Consider the following 17,788-nt stretch of genomic DNA (forward strand, 5'->3'; position numbering starts at 1 on the left):
TCAGGTCATGATCCCGGGGTGCTGGGATTGAGCCCTGCATCGGGCTCCCTGCTCTGCAGGAAGCCTGCTTCTCCCTCTGCCCACTCCCCCTGCTTGTGTTCCCTCTCTGGCTGTCTTTCTCTCTGTCAAATAAATAAAAATCTTAAAAAAAAAAAAAAAGGAATCTATGTCTAATATAAACATGACCATTTCTATATAAGACTACTTCTAGATAAAAATGTTACTAGGGAGCTTGGTTCTATGTATTCCACACTATTTCATACAAAGGAATAACTATCTGATCCATCAAAAAGTTTATTAGATTCAGCAAGCAATAGTTATTTTTAAAATATATATTATGAAGTGATTTAAGTGACTTTCATTTGATGTCACGAGATAATACTGGAACTGTGTCAGTCATCCTTCTGTGGTTCAATTTTCTTTGCTAAATTACTGTAATAATCATACTCCTACACATTTTTCTTCTATCTTTCACCTTGTCAACATTAATAATTAGGTGTTATACAGAAGTGACCAAATTTCTTATGTAAATTTTTTGATGATAGTCACAAAGTCATTGTATGAAACTGTCACTCATAGTCTATTCTATCTATGCAATAAAGACATAACCTGGGAAGCAAATATGCATTACTAAAATGATCAAATATTTTAACATATAATTAATTATTTTCTGGAATTTAAGAATAATTTTAAGCCTTAAGTTTGAATAATAAAAGGTACACTAAATTCCAAACTATCAAAAATGGGTGGGGCACTTGGGTGGCTCAGTCGGTTAAGCGGCTGCCTTCAGCTCAGGTCATGATCCTGGGGTCCTGGGATTGAGCCCCACGTCCGGCTCCCTGCTCAGCAGAGAGCCTGCTTCTCCCTCTCTCTCTGCCTGCCACTCTGCCTACTTGTGCTCTCTATCTCTCTGTCAAATAAATAAATAAAATCTTTAAAAAAAAATGGGTTTAAGCTAGTAAAAAGTTAAAATCAAACTAATGGGAAAAATATGAATAAAAAAAGCATTTTAAGAATACACTAATTGATAAAATCCATATTTATTACTCTAGATGCACTGGACTACTTTTAGAGAACTTCAGTAACTTGAAACCATTTACCTGTTGGAGGCAGGCAGTCTTTCCAATCAAAATAGCCTGCATAAATTCCAGGTTCCAAGGAGCCCACGATAGGATCTGCTTTCAACTCAATGTAATTTTCAAAGAGTCTTTGGTCTAATTCTTTCAATGAGGCCATGCTAACCTATAAACACATAATAAAGAATAACTATGAGTTTTTTATTTGCGCATGAGGGAAAAAGTAAAATAATATAAATAACTTCAGCATATTTTAAAAGTACCTATCAATTTTCCTACAGAAAAAAATGATTTTTATTTTATTTATTTTTCAGTAACGAAGACCATTTTCTTAACACAGCTTATTTAATAGGAATTAATCCCCATGTATGGACTACACATAGAAAGTTCAGCCCACGTGAACTGTGAGTTCCTGCTGGTAGTGGAAGTAGAACAGAATGGGGAAGGTAGCCTCAGTCCTACAAGTCTATGCCTGGTCTCATTGGCACTCAAGAGGCCAAGAAGTTGCAGAGTAGGTGGGCAGAGTCCTAAATTTGGGAATAAAGAGTCTGTGAGCACAGGGGGCTCTGCAGTGGACTATGGTGTCTGCTTCTATACCATATAGTCCAGGATCCATAAACAAGAATATATGTCATGCAGTGAAATTCAGCTGTAGAAAAGACAAACAACAACTTGAACTTAGAAAAATAATGAAAACCTTTAAGGAGACTAGTGTACAATACAAAACAAGACTTCATGGAGAGAACACACATGATTTTCAAAGCTAACAACTGAGTAGTTTAATTGGAGGAACCAATGGTCACTACGGAGACTGAAATTAAGTGCAACAAGTACTTCAAGACAGAGAGTAACAATGTAAAGAGGTGGAAATTATGAAGGAAGAGACTTAGAAGATAGACCCAGGAACTCTTATATGAAAGGAAACAGAAATTCAAGTAGAAGAATATGAACTGCCACAGAAGAGATAATAATTAAACAAGCAACAGAATAGGAATAAAATTTCTGGATCTAAAGACTGACTTTGCAATTTGAACAGGTTTGCTGGGTTCTAGGCTAGATTTATGAGACACTGCAAAACTGTTAAAGTGCCTAATTTCTAAATAATTAAAAAAGAGAGAGAAAAAATTTTTAAGCTTCCAGCTTAAAAAAAAGGATTACAAAGAAGAATCAGTCGGACATCAGATTTCTCAGATGCAGCACTGGAACTTAAAGTCACTGGAATAATATTCACAGGAATAAAAGGAATTCAACCCAAGAATCCTATATTGAGGCAAGATGTCATTCACTTAACAGAGTCTAAGAAACATATTTTTGGTTATACAAGGATTCAAAGAATATTTATCACTCATGTACTTGACAAAGGGCTGTATCCTAAAAATAAATACATCAGACTGAAAAGGATGAACAACTGAGGATAAGAGTGGCAGGCAATGAACTTTTGAGTTCTCCTTCATCCCGCTCTTTAATATTTAGAAGCATAAACTTAGATGATTAGAGATACTCTAGACACGTGAAATAAAATACTAATACTTGAAAGAGAGGAGGCATCCAAAAATGAAATACTAATACTAGAAAAAGAGAAAATTAAACTCAAAGAAAAGCACCAATGCCAAAAGTGGGTTGTTTAAGGGGTTATTACAGTTTTATGTCAGTAAGTTTGATAATATAGAGGAAACTGAAAAACACAATTTCTAAAAATGTTACACATATCCTCTAATGCTTTCACATAAGCATTTAAGGAAGAAATTTCACACACAAACTTTTTCACAGAACAGAGCCTGAGAACACATCTCCAAAGGCAAGGGAAACAAAAGTGAAAATGAACTTTTGGGACTTCATCAAGATAAAAAGCTTCTGCACAGCAAAAGAAACAGTCAACAAAACAAAGAGGCAACCCACGGAATGGGAGAAGATATTTGCAAATGACACTACAGATAAAGGGCTGATATCCAGGATCTATAAAGAACTTCTCAAACTCAACACTGAAAAAACAAATAATCAAGTCAAAAAATGGGCAGAAGACATGAACAGACACTTCTCCAAAGAAAACAAACAAATGGCTAACAGACACATGAAAAAATGTTCCAAATCACTAGCCATCAAAGAAATTCAAATCAAAACCACATTGAGATACCACCTTACACCAGTTAGAATGGCAAAAATTGACAAGGCAAGAAACAACAAATGTTGCAGAAGTTGTGGAGAAAGGGGAACCCTCTTACACTGTTGGTGGGAATGCAAGTTGGTACAACCACACTTTGGAAAACAGTGTGGAGGTGCCTCAAAAAATTAAAAATAGAGCTACCGTATGACCCAGCAATTGCAATCCTGGGTATTTACCCCAAAGACACAGATGTAGTAAAAAGAAAGGCCATATGCAACCCAATGTTCATAGCAGCAATGTCCACAATAGCCAAACTGTGGAAAGAGCCAAGATGCCCTTCAACAGACGAATAGATAAAGAAGATGTTGTCCATATATACAATGGAATATTACTCAGCCATCAGAAAGGATGAATACCCAACTTTTACATCAACATGGATTGGACCGGAGGAGAATATGCTAAGTGAAATAAGTCAAGCAGAGAAAGTCAATTATCATATGGTTTCACTTATTTGTGGAACATAAGGAATAGCATGGAGGACATTAGGAGAAGGAAGGGAAAAATGAAGGGGGGAAAATCAGAGGGGGAGATGAACCATGAGAGACTATGGACTCCAGGAAACAAACTGAGGGTTTTAGAGGGGAGGGGGGTGGGAGGGATGGGTTTGCCCAGTGATGGGTATTGAGGAGGGTGAGTATTGCATGGACCACTGGATGTTATATGCAAACAATGAATTATGGAACACTACATCAAAAACTAATGATGTACTGTATGGTGACTAACATAATAAAAAGGAAAGAAAGAAAGAAAAAGAAAGAAAGAAAGAGCAAAGAAAAGAAGAAGAAAGAAAGAAAGAAAGAACAGAGCCTGAGAACATTTCCTAGTTTGTTTAATGAAATAAGCAAAACCTGATGTCAAAACCTGACAAGAATATTGTAATAAAAGAAAATTATAAACCAATAGCACTCATAAACAAAAACATAAAAATCTTAAACTACTGGCAAATTGAACCTACAAGTAAATAAAAAGAATATGTTATAAAGAAGTGGAATTCTTTTAATAGATGACAAAAAAAAGGACTTGATAAATATCCCCTCCCACCACTTAAGACTGTACTAGAGATCCCAGTCCATGCAATATAGTAAGAAAAAAATATCATGAAATTAGTAAAACTGTCTTTTCAAGACGTACTCTAAAGCTATAATAATATATGTATACCAACAGCACAATATTAACACAATACTTAATAAAAGATAGATCACAGACCTGAATGTAACAGCTAAAACTACAAAGCCTCTGGGAAAAAAATATTCAGGATACTGGAGCAGTAAAGATTTTGACAGGACAAAAAAGGCATTAAACATTTTTAAAAATGATAAATTATATCTTGTCAGATTTAAAAATTTCTACTCAAAAGACAGCATTGTAAAAACAAAACAGCAAGCCAGAGACTGGGAGGAAAAATATGTATCTGACAAAGAACTCATGTACAGATTTCCAAAAATCACTAATAGAAAGGTAAACAGTCCAAGTAAAACATAGGCAAATGAATTGAAGAGGCACTTCCAAAAAGAAAATATCTGAATATGACTATGTAAATGTGTAAGAAAAAGGGCTTAACATCATTATATCAGAGTAAGCCAATGAAAGCAACAGAATTGGCTAAAATAAAAAAGAATGATAACATTAAGTGTTCGTAAGGACAACATGGAGCAACTGGAATACTCATACACTGGTATAAAATGAGAAATAAAATGAGGTACGCACTCTGGAAAACTATTCAGAATTCCTAATGAACTTATTCCATTGACCAGCAATTCCAAGATGAGAGAGTACAAATGTCCACAAAAGACTTTCACAGCGATGTTCACAAAAAGTTTATTCATAAAAACCTTAAACCTGGGTGCCTGGGTGGCTCAGTGGGTTGAGCGTCTGCCTTTGGCTCAGGTCACGATCTCAGAGTCTTGAGAATGAGCCCTGCATTGGGCTCCCTGCTCAGCAGTGAGCCTGCTTCTCCCTCTCCCTCTGCCTGACACTCTCCCTGCTTGTGCTCTTTCTCTGCCAAATAAATAAATAAAATCTTAAAACAAAACAACAACCTTATACTGGAAAAAATCCAATGTCTGTTACCATCAGACTGATTAAACAAATCTGAGTTATCCAAACTCAGCAATAAAAGAAAATAAATTACTTCTAAACACAACAATTTGGATGAATCTCAAAATTATTAAGTTGAAGCAAAAAGCAGCCAGACACAAAAGATTACTAACTGTATGGTTCCATTTTCCATGAAGTTAAAGAACAGGCAAGACTAATGTATGCTGACAGAAATCAAAAGAGTGGTGAGAAGGGTGCCTACTGACTGGAATGGGGCATGAGGGAAATATATCTTAAGGAAGGTGGTGGATACTGGGATGTATATATGCATTAAAAGTCACCTATTTGTACACTGAAGATTTGTGTTTTACTGTATGTAATTCGTTCTCTAATTTTTTAAAAAAATGGATGAAAATAAATGAATGGGCAGACAGATACTAGGCAAATGAAACAGAGAATGGAGTGGCAGTATTAATGTCTGACAAAGCAGAATGAAGGTCAAGAGTACCTCATAAACTTTGTTCTAAGAATTCAAAAAAGATAATTTATGAAACTTACGTAGTACATTTAAAGTACATCATAAATTCCCTCAGCTATCATTATTATATTATTATTTATTTCAACATGCCCAATTTTCACTAAAGCCTTGCTCACACTAGCTAATGAATACAGATGTTAGCTAAGTTTGCTTGACCCCTACTATGCAAGGATAAGGTCTGTTCATTAAAGCACTATCTAATAGTGATGAATGAAAGTTAAATGAAAAAAAAATTCTTAAAGGAAATCACAGTCTAGTAGGGAAGAAAGGCAAGGAAACACTGATAAAACGTTCAAAGAACATAGCTGTTAAGGCAGAGAGGGAGTGCTTATGGGGTACTTCTAAGGGCACTGAGAAAGGCTTTAAGGGGAAAAAAGGTGCTAATTCAGTAATTATGCAATCAGAAATAGATGTACTCACTAAATTCCTACATATGAAAACTGAGGAGCACCTTTTAAAGTACTTCAAGTAGTTGGTAATAATTTACAGAAATATAGAATACATTAGGAGGTAGCATTTCAGATGCAGGAGCAAATAATACTGATGATAACCTATCATTATATCTTCTTAGGCAGCAATATACATATCAAAAGATATTCTGACAACATACAGCCTGACCTGTATAGCAGCAAGTGTGAATGCCAGACAGGTGCTGAAAAACACACACTTAAGTAGATGTCTCATTTCCTCAATTTCTATACAGTTGTCTTCAACTCACTCAAAACAGTTAAAAAAAATATCATTAATTTTAATGTTCCAAATTTATATTTTCTAATTTACTATTTTAAAAACTTTTTGTTGAAAATGCTTCTTAAAAAGTATGTTTCTGAGAAAGAAAAAAAAATTTTTTTTAATTAATTGCATTTCAAAGATGACAGAAAGAGTACATTGAACTGAGTGACCTCTATGGAAACAAAATCATCCAACTATAATTAGAAGATCTGTCCAAGTGAATATGGATTCAGTCAAATTAATATACTTTTAAAAATTTTTTACAAATGGATGGCCAGACAAATGGCAAACTGACATTACTTTGTGTTACTGAAACATAACTTGTCAAATGTGGACAAAATAAATGCCAAGTAAATAATTAATTTTTAAAAATAAACTCTTAATCCCTGGTAGAGGTGGCACTATTAAAAGAAAACAAAAACAGTATAAAACAGGATATACTGTCACCCTGAAATAGAAAGACAGACAATGTCTCTAGCACTTAGTGAGAGCCATCATTCCTCACTTCCCTCACCTCCCACTGTGATTCTAACCTGGTAACTTAGTTCTAATCTTTATCATTCCCCGAACTTTTCTTTTTCTGTGAATTTTTTATAATCAACTTAACTGTCTCACATCTCATTATTGAGGCTTCTCATAACTGCTCCAATCTTCTTCTTAATAGGGATAGTCTTTTATTTGACTATAGACTATATGTGATTTGGCCACCTATATAGAACGATCTAAGGGGCATGGAAAAACCTTACTGCCACTACCTCCTACACTGATGTTTGAAATTATACCATTCCAGAGTAAGTTAATCATTTTCCTTTACTTAGTAACAAAAACCAAAGTTTCTGGAAATGAAAAAGAACTGGAATAAAATGGCAAAAGACAGCAAATTTCAACAAGATAAGATACAAATGAAGAAAAAGTCAATGTGAAAAGAGCTGAATGAATTATTCTGAATCATTACAGAGAATTAAAGATGGGTAGGGGAAACATGAACGAAAAATATGAGAGACATGGAGAACAGAGTGAGAAGGTCTAACATATATCCCAAAGGAGGTCTTGAAGGAGAGAGAAGAGTGAATAGAAAAGAATAAATATTGAAAGAGGTAAGAGCTGAGATTTTCTAGACCGGATTAAAGATATCAATCAGTCGGGAAAAAAGGCCAACAAAATACACCAAGAGACACATTATGATGGAACTATGAAATATTAGAGACAAAATAAAAAACATCTTAAAAGCAGCCAAAGAAAGACTTTAATATATATCTCTCAGTAATTGACAAATTAAAGACCAAAACACACAAAAGTAATGGATATAGAAGACTGAACAACAAAATTCACAAACTTCATCTATCATACATGGAATGTGGTATTCAAAACTGAAGGACGTAATATCTTCAAGCAAGGGAGAACATTTAAGAAACTCATCATGTATCAGCCTGGAAAGCAAGTCTCAACAAAGTCAAAAACATGACATTCCTTGACCTCAGCATAAATAAATTAGAAATCTCTAACAAAGAGAAAACTAATTCCCAACATGGAAACTAATTGCTACCCACCCACCCACCCATAATTTGGAAATTTAAAAGCACACTCCTATATAGCTGTGTATCAAAGAAAAACTCACAATTAAAATTAGAAAATACAGAAGGAGGAGCAAGATGGCGGAGGAGTAGGCGACCTAAATTTCGTCTAGTCCCAGGAATTCAGCTAGATGGGGATCAAACCATTCTGAACACCTAAGAACTCAACAGGAGATTGAAGAAAAGAATAGCAGCAACTCTCTGAACAGAAAAGCGACCACTTTCTGGAAGGTAAGACGTGTGGAGAAGTGAATCCGAGGCGATATTCGGGAAGACCGACGGTGGGGGAGGGGGCCTCCATCAGAAACTACTGGAAAGTGATAGAGCAGCAGAGCACAAAATCGGAACTTTTAGAAGTTGGCTCTGCTGAGGAAGGTCGTTCCATGTAAGTGGGGGGTGGAACCCTCGCTGGGACAGTGTAGTTTCAGGACCCTCGGGGTCACAGAAAGACCGGGGATAACTGAGTGTGGCAGAGGTGCGAGGTATCAGAGCGGGGAAGCCGGCTGCAGGGAAGGAGCCAAGGAGTGGGCTCTCAGCTCGCGGTTGCCATAAACTGTGATCCGCGGCACAGTCGGGGCACTGCTCTTCCAGCAGGGACCCAAAAATCGGCAGATCCGGGAAGACTCCCCTTACTCCCCCAGGAGGAGCAGAGCGGGAGCACACTGCAGGGATCTGCTGGGCTTGGAGACTCCAAACGGGGTCGTGAGCCAAGACAGAAACGTTGGGTCACTGGCCGGGTGTGGGCGGAGACCAGGGAGACGGGAGTGACTGACTGCTTTTCTCTAGGGGCTCACTGAGGAGTGGGGCCCCAAGTTCTTGGCTCCTCTGGGTGGAGATTGGGAGGCTGCCATTTTCACTCTCGTCCTCCAACGCTGTACGGAAAGCTTGCAGGGAACAAAAGCTCCCAAGAGCAAACCTGAGCAGATTACTTAGCTTGGACCCGGCAAGGGTGGGGCAATTCCGCCTCTGGCAAAGACATTTGGGAACCACGGCAACAGGCCCCTCGCCCAGAAGATCAGTAAGAACAGGCAGCCAAGACCAAGTTTACTGATCAATGAGAAAGGCAGAACTCCAGCGCTAGGGGAATACGGAACATAGAATTCATGGCTTTTTTCCCATGATTCTTTAGTCTTTTAAAGTTAAATCTTTTTTAACTTCTTTTTTTGAATTTTTCTTTTTCCCTTTTTCCACCAACATCATAATCCCTTTTATAAAAAATCTTTTTTATTTTTCATTTTCAGAGTCAAAATCTATCCCTTCATAGTACTTAACTTTATAATTAGTATATATATATATATATATAAGTTGTTCTCTCTTTAAAATTTTGAGATACAGTTTCTTCTAACAGACGAAAATATACCCTAAACCTCTAGTGTATGGCTTTGTTCTAGTCTCCTGCCTGATCACATTCTCTCTCCTTTTTTTTTTTTAAATCCTCATCTTTCTTTTTTCAACCACCTCCTTATCAATTCCTTTTATAAAATCTTTTATAATTTTCCTCTTTACACTCATATTCCATCCCTTTGTCGTATTAACCCCCAGTTTTGAACATATATAAGTTTTACTTTAAAATTTTCAGAGGCACTTTCTTCTAGTAGACCAAAATATGCCCAAAATCTAGTGTGTGGCACTGATCTATGTACCAGCCTGATCATATTTGATCATATTTTGTTTATTGTGTTTTTGTTTTCATCTTTTTTTCTTTCCTTTTCTTTTTTCTTTCTTTCCCTTTCTTTCCCCCCGGTATCAGGTCTCTTCTGATTTGTTTAGTGTATGTATTTCTGGGGTCATTGTTACCCTGTTAGCATTTTCTTGTCTCATTCATCTATTCTTCTCTGGACAAAATGACAAGATGGAAAAAATCACCACAAAAAAAAGAACAAGAGGAAGCACCGACTGCCAGGGACCTAATCAATACGGACATTAGTAAGATGTTGGAACTAGAGTTCAGAATGACAATTTTAAAGCTACTAGCTGGGCTTGAAAAAAGCATGGAAGATATTAGAGAAACCCCTTCTGGAGAAATAAAAGAACTAAAACCTAACCAAGTCAAAATCAAAAAGGCCATTAATGAGGTGCAATCAAAAATGGAGGCTCTAACTGCTAGGATAAATGAGGCAGAAGAGAGAATTAGTGATATCGAAGACCAAATGATGGAAAATAAAGAAGATGAGAAAAAGAGAGATAAACAACTACTGGATCACAAGGGCAGAATTCGAGAGATAAGTGATACCATGAGACGAAACAATATTAGAATAATTGGGATCCCATAAGAAGAAGAAAGAGAGAGAGGGGCAGAAGGTATATTGGAGCAAATTATAGCAGAGAACTTCCAAACAGGCATCAAAATACAGGAGGCACAGAGAAGCCCCTCAAAATCAATAAAAAGAGGTCAACACCCTGACATTTAATAGTAAAACTTACGAGTCTCAGAGACAAAGAGAAAATCCTGAAAGCAGCTCGGGACAAGAGATCTGTATCTTACAATGGTAGAAACATTAGATTGGCAACAGACCTGTCCACAGAGACCTGGCAGGCCAGAAAGGACAGGCATGATATATTCAGAGCACTAAATGAGAAAAATATGCAGCCAAGAATACTATATCTAGCTAGGCTGTCACTGAAAATAGAAGGAGAGATAAAAAGCTTCCAGGACAAACAAAAACTAAAGGAATTTGCAAAAACGAAACCAGTCCTACAAGAAATATTGAAAGGGGTCCTCTAAACAAAGAGAGAGCCTAAAAACTACATAGACCAGAAAGGAACACAGACGATATACAGTAACAGTCACCTTACAGGCAATACAATGGCACTAAATTCCTATCTTTCAATAGTTACCCTGAATGTAAATGGGCTAAATGCCCCAATCAAAAGACACAGGCTATCAGACTGGATAAAAAAGCAAGACCCATAGAAATGCTGTCTGCAAGAGACTCATTTTACACCCAAAGACACCTCCAGATTGGAAGTGAGGGGTGGAAAACAATTTACCATGCTAATGGACATCAAAAGAAAGCTGGGGTGGTAATCCTTATATCAGACAAATTAGATTTTAAACCAAAGACTATAATAAGAGATGAAAAATGGCACTATATGCTACTTAAAGGGTCTATCCAACAAGAAGATCTAACAATTGTAAATATCTATGCCCCTAACATGGGAGCAGCCAATTATATAAGCCAATTAATAACAAAAGCAAAGAAACACATCGACAACAATACAATAATAGTAGGGGACTTTAACAGCCCCCTCACTGAAATGGACAGATCAGCTAAGCAAAAGATCAACAAGGAAATAAAGACTTTAAATGACACACTGGACCAAATGGACTTCACAGATATATTCAGAACATTCCATCCTAAATAACAGAATACACATTCTTCTCTAGTGTCCATGGAACATTCTCCAAAATAGATCACATCCTAAGTCACAAATCAGGTCTCAACTGGTACCAAAAGATTGGGAGCATTCCCTGCCTATTTTCACACCACAATGCGTTGAAACTAGAACTCAATCACAAGAGGAAAGTCGGAAAGAACTCAAATACATGGAGGCTAAAGAGCATACTACTAAAGACTGAATGGGTCAACCAGAAAATTAAAGAAGAATTTAAAAAATTCATGGAAACCAATGAAAATGAAAACACAACTATTCAAAATCTTTGGGATGCAGCAAAGGCAGTCCTAAGAGGAAAGTATAGAGCAATACAAGCCTTTCTCAAGAAACAAGAAAGGTCTCAAGTACACAACCTAACCTAACCTAAAGGAGCTGGAGAAAGAAAAGCATATAAAGCCTAAACCCAGCAGGAGAAGAGAAATAATAAAGATCAGAGTAGAAATTAATGAAATAGAAACCAAAAGAACAGTAGAACAGATCAACGAAACTAGGAGCTGGTTCTTTGAAGGAATTAACAAGACTGATAAACCCTTGGACAGACTTATCAAAAAGAAAAGAGAAATGACCCAAATCAGCAAAATCATGAATGAAAGAGGAGCGATCACAACCAACACCAAAGAAACACAAACACGTATAAGAACATATTATGAGCAACTCTATGCCAGCAAATTAGATAACCTGGAAGAAATGGATGCATTCCTAGAGATGCATCAACTACCAACACCGAACCAAGAAGAAATAGAAAACCTGAACAGACCCATAACCACTAAGGAAATTGAAGCAGTCATCAAAAATCTCCCAACAAACAAAAGCCCAGGGCCAAATGGCTTCCCAGGGGAATTCTACCAAACATTTCAAGAAGAATTAATACCTATTCTTCTGAAACTGTTCCAAAAAATAGAAATGGAACGAAAACTTCCAAACTTGTTTTATGAGGCCACCATTACCTTGATCCCCAAACCAGACAAAGACCCCAGCTAAAAGCAGAATTACAGACCAATATCCTTGATGAACATGGATGCAAAAATTCTCACCAAAGTACTCGCCAATAGGATCCAACAGTACATTAAAAGGATTATTCACCACGACCAAGTGGGATTTATCCCTGGGCTGCAAAATTGGTTCAACATCTGCAAATCAATCAATGTGATACAATACATTAATAAAAGAAAGAACAAGAACCATATGATCCTCTCAACAGATGCAGAAAAAGCTTTTGACAAAGTACAGCATCCTTTCTTGATCAAAACTCTTCAGAGTATAGAGATACAAGGTACATATCTCAATAATAAAAGCCATCTATGAAAAACCTACAGTGAATATCATTTTCAATGGGGAAAACCTGTGAGCCCCCTAAGGTCAGGAACACGGCAGGGATGTCCACTATCACCACTGCTATTCCACATCGTATTAGAAGTCCTAGCCACAGCAATAAGACAATAAAAAGAAATCAAAGGCATCCGAATTGGCAAAGAAGAAGTCAAACTCTCACTCTTTGCAGATGATATGATACTTTACGTGGAAAACCCCAAAGACTCCACCCCAAAACTGCTAGAACTCATACAGGAATTCAGTAAAGTGGCAGGATATAAAATCAATGCACAGTAATCAGTGGCATTCCTATAACACCAACAACAAGACAGAAGAAAGAAATTAAGGAGTCGATCCCATTTACAATCGCACCCAAAACCATAAGATACCTAGGAATAAATCCAACCAAAGAGACAAAGAATCTGTACTCAGAAAACTACAAAATACTCATGAAAGAAATTGAGGAAGACACAAAGAAATGGAAAAATGTTCCATGCTCATGGATTGGAAGAACAAATATTGTGAAGATGTCAATGCTACCTAGAGCAATCTACACATTCAATGCAATCCCCATCAAAAGACCATCAACTTTTTTTTTTTAAAGATTTTATTTATTTATTTGAGAGAGAGAGAATGAGAGACAGAGAGCACGAGAGGGAAGAGGGCAGAAGGAGAAGCAGACCCCCTGCTGAGCAGGGAGCCCAATGTGGGACTCGATCCCGGGACTCCAGGATCATGACCTGAGCTGAAGGCAGTCGCTTAACCAACTGAGCCACCCAGGTACCCGACCATCAACTTTTTTCGAAGAAATGGAACAAATAATCCTAAAATGTGTATGGAACCAGAAAAGACCCCAAATAGCCAGAGGAATGTTGAAAAAGGAAAGCAAAGCTGGCAGAATCACAATTCCGGAGTTCAAGCTCTATCACAAAGTTGTCATCATCAAGACAGTATGGTACTGGCTCAAAAACAGACACGTAGATCAATGGAACAGAATAGAGAGCCCAGAAATGGACCCTCAACTCTATGGTCAACTCATCTTCGACAAAGCAGGAAAGATGTCCAATGGAAAAAAGACAGTCTCTTCAACAGTGTTGGGAAAATTGGACAGCCACATGCAGAAGAATGAAACTGGACCATGTCTTTGCACCACACACAAAAATTGACTCAAAATGGTTGAAAGATGTAAATGTGAGACAGGAGTCCATCAAAATCCTAAAGGAGAACACAGCCCGCAACGTCTTCAACCTCAGCCGCAGCAACTTCTTTCTAGAAACATTGCCAAAGGCAAGGGAAGCAAGGGCAAACATGAACTTATTGGGTCTTTATCAAGATAAAAAGCTTTTGCACTGCAAAGGAAACAGTCAACAAAACCAAAAGACAACCAACAGAATGGGAGAAGATATTTGCAAATGACCTATCAGATAAAGGGGTAGTATCCAAAATTTATAAAGAACTTATGAAACTTAACCAAAGAACAAATGATCCAATCAAGAAATGGGCAGAAGACACGAACAGACATTTTTCCAAAGAAGACATCCAAATGGCCAGCAGACACATGAAAAGTGCTCAACATCGCTCGGCATCAGGGAAATCCCAATCAAAACCTCAATGAGATATCACCTCACACCAGTCAGAATGGCTAAAATTAACAAGTCAGAAATGACAGATGTTGGCGGGGATGCGGAGAAAGGGGAACCCTCCTACACTGTTGGTGGGAATGCAAGCTGGTGCAGCCACTCTGGAAAACAGTATGGAGGTTCCTCAAAAAGTTGAAAATAGAGCTACCCTACGACCCAGCAATTGCACTACTGGGTATTTACCCCAAAGATACAAATGTAGGGATCCAAAGGGTTATGTGAACCCCGAAGTTTATAGCAGCAATGTCCACAATAGCCAAACTATGGGAAGAGCCAAGATGTCCATCAACAGATGAACGGATAAAGAAGATGTGGTATATATATACAATGGAATATTATGTAGACATCAAAAGGAATGATATTTTGCCATTTGCAACGACGTGGATAGAACTGGAGGGTATTATGCTGAGTGAAATTAGTCAATCAGAGAAAGATATGTATCATATGACCTCACTGATATGAGGAATTCTTAATCTCAGGAAACAAACTGAGGGTTGCTGGAGTGGTGCGGGGTAGGAGGGATGGGGTGGGTGGGTGATAGACATGGGGAAGGGTAGTGCTATGGTGAGCACTGTGAATTGTATAAGACTGTTGAATCACAAACCTGTACCTTTGAAACAAATAATACATTATATGTTAAAAAGAAAAAAAAAAAAAGCCAGAAGGGAAGAATGAAGGGGGGGAAATCAGAGGGGGAGTCGAACCATGAGAGACTATGAACTCTGAGAAATAAACAGGGTTCTAGAGGGGAGGGGGATGGCGGGATAGGTTAGCCTGGTGATGGGTATTAAAGAGGGCATGTACTGCATGGAGCACTGGGTGTTATACACAAACAATGAATCATGGAACACTATATCAAAAACTAATGATGTAATGTATGGTGACTAACATAACATAATAAAATAAAATAAAATAAAGGCAGATATCATTAGTAAAAAAAAAGAAAATAGTCCACCATTTATTCTAAGCTTTACCTCCAGATCCAATATATTACCTTGGTTTCAAAATGATATCAACAACTCTCTATATCTGTCTCTAAAATAAATAAATCTTTTTTTAAAGGGGGGGGGGCGCCTGGGTGGCACAGTCAGTTAGGAGTCCAACTCTTGGCTTCAGCCCAGGTCATGATCTCAGCTCATGGGATCAAGCCCTAGGTCAGGCTCTGCTCTGCGCAGTCTGCTTGAGACTTTCTCTCTCTGCCCTTCCCCCCGCTCTCTCTCTCTCTCTCAAATACATAAATAAATCTTTGGAAAAAAAATGGTTATCAACAAGACTAGGTAGGATATCAAAGCCTACTTGTATTTCAACTTCATTCTATTTCTTTATGATGTAACTGAAGCAACAGTTACTACTCATAACTTTGTAAAAACCTAAAGAAAACCAAACTTACTGCTTCTGTTATATGCAATTCCTAATCATTTCATGTATTTTTAAATGACTAAAAAAACTCTTCAATAAATATATTTGTGTCACTACTGTTACTGCACAAAAACAAAATGCTCACTTTCTACAAATACTAATTCTTTACTGCAAGGGAGCACTTTGCAATTCTCAACACAAAAATTTCTGGAAATAAACTCAACATTTGGCCCTACAGGCTTAAGTCACATTTCTCATCAGGATGATTAATCTTTACGAAAAGGCAGGAAAACAAGACAGAGCCACCCACTTTGACATTTTCATTCTTTGAAAAAAAAAATCCATTTCTAGTTCACAAACCGTAACTATCATTTGTAAGAAGTATGCAATCCATCAAGAGTACTTTTTGATTATAAGATTAACAAGATCATTATCTTTCTTATTTTTTGCACTGAGAAAACTGTAAAAGTGGTTCTACTTAGTTTTACTTAGAAATCTGATAAACCTTTGCCCAAGAACCAACCAACCTTTAATAAGAAGGTTGCTTCATTTCTTCCTTTTCTTCTTACTTGAAAAAATAAAAACAAAGTATAACATCTCAAGAAAAACCTACTCCATTGATTTACACAGCACTCATTTTTGTCCAACTTTGCTACATCCATGGATTAGAGAGTGGAGAGCATGTATTTTTCAGGTGAGGTATTAAGCCTCCTATAGCTGTTGTAAGCCACTCTCGTGTGTGTGAGTCTGTGTCTCTGTGCTTGAGCACCTGTGCCCATGCTTAAGTAGTAAAAAGCAAAAGCATCATTAGTTTTTGATGTAGTGTTCCATGATTCATTGTTTTCGTATAATACCCAGTGTTCCATGCAGTACGTATCCTCCTTAATACCCATCACTGGGCTAACCCATCCCCCCACCCGTCTCCCCTCTAAAACCCTCAGTTTATTTCTCAGAGGGTGGACTATTTTTCAGACTCAGAATTAGGATTTTTTAATAATTGACATTAAATATTTTGAAATCATTTAGTCGTATAGTAAATGAATCAGTAAACTAGATTTAGATGATAGCATTTGTGCTGATTCTATTTATTATGAGTGAATCCATTATTTTCATGATGTCAACCAAGTAAAATATCTTTCTTGCATTTATGGAGAAACACTGCCAACTGGTCATTTGGAAAGGGGGAGAGAAAGAAGAGATGTGAATAAGCAGGAAGAGGTTTATCTGCAGGCTCAGGGAGTTTGCTGTTGGCTCTAAAGTAAAAGTTTAAACTAAAAGGAGCCAAATTTGAGATGATTCTTAAAGATTTGGGTTTGATGCCTTTCTTTCCTATTTCCTTCCCTTACTTTGGGCAGCTTAGGTGGGGAATAAATCAGCTTTTGCCTTGAGAAAGCTTTGATCTAGAGAAAAGAAGAGAATATTAAATTAATGATTCAAGGTGAGTTACAAGAAGGGCGGGAATTATTCAAAGTCAAGGTGGGGTGAAGATGGAGAAGGTATATGGGTGTGGGGAGGGTAAGGAGAGAGAAGTATAGGAAAAGCAAAAGAGAGGATACTAAGAAAATAGTTTGGAAACTAAATTGATAAAACAACCAACTTGTTCATTTAACATAATTCATTTACCTGTGTTATTTTCTCTATTCCCTGGAAGTTGTGCTTTTCAAAATGTTCTGCTATATTTAGGAAGGTGTGACGTTCTAGGTAGCAGCAGTTACTTAGGACTATCAAAAGTCTCTGTTCCTAAAAGCAAAACAAATGTTTAGAAAATTACATTTATAGTAACAAACTGGGTAACAGTTATCATTTATTAAATTTAATTATAATCTCTTCATGTTTAATATCAGTATTCAATGTTTTGTTTCTCTTGGTCCCTTTTTTCCCCAGTAATAATATAGAGAGAAACAATATAATTCTATAATTCTATACTCTATAACTGCTTGTTATTATGTAATGCACTAAAG

At 37.1% G+C, this 17,788-nt stretch overlaps 1 protein-coding gene across 1 annotated transcript in view; it reads right to left on the reverse strand.

The window, feature by feature from the left end:
- The window catches only part of EXOC2 (exocyst complex component 2), a 274,184-nt gene that overhangs the window by 77,133 nt on the left and 179,263 nt on the right, over positions 1-17,788 (reverse strand). Inside the window, exons 23-24 of the mRNA XM_044917676.1 lie at positions 17,451-17,567; positions 1,101-1,242 (exon numbers count right to left, since the gene is read on the reverse strand). Coding sequence (XP_044773611.1) covers positions 1,101-1,242; positions 17,451-17,567 — 259 coding nt within the window. The remainder of the gene's footprint in view (positions 1-1,100; positions 1,243-17,450; positions 17,568-17,788) is intronic.

The sequence above is a fragment of the Neomonachus schauinslandi genome, chromosome 8, assembly GCF_002201575.2.
Source record: "Neomonachus schauinslandi chromosome 8, ASM220157v2, whole genome shotgun sequence".
Lineage (NCBI taxonomy): Eukaryota > Metazoa > Chordata > Mammalia > Carnivora > Phocidae > Neomonachus > Neomonachus schauinslandi.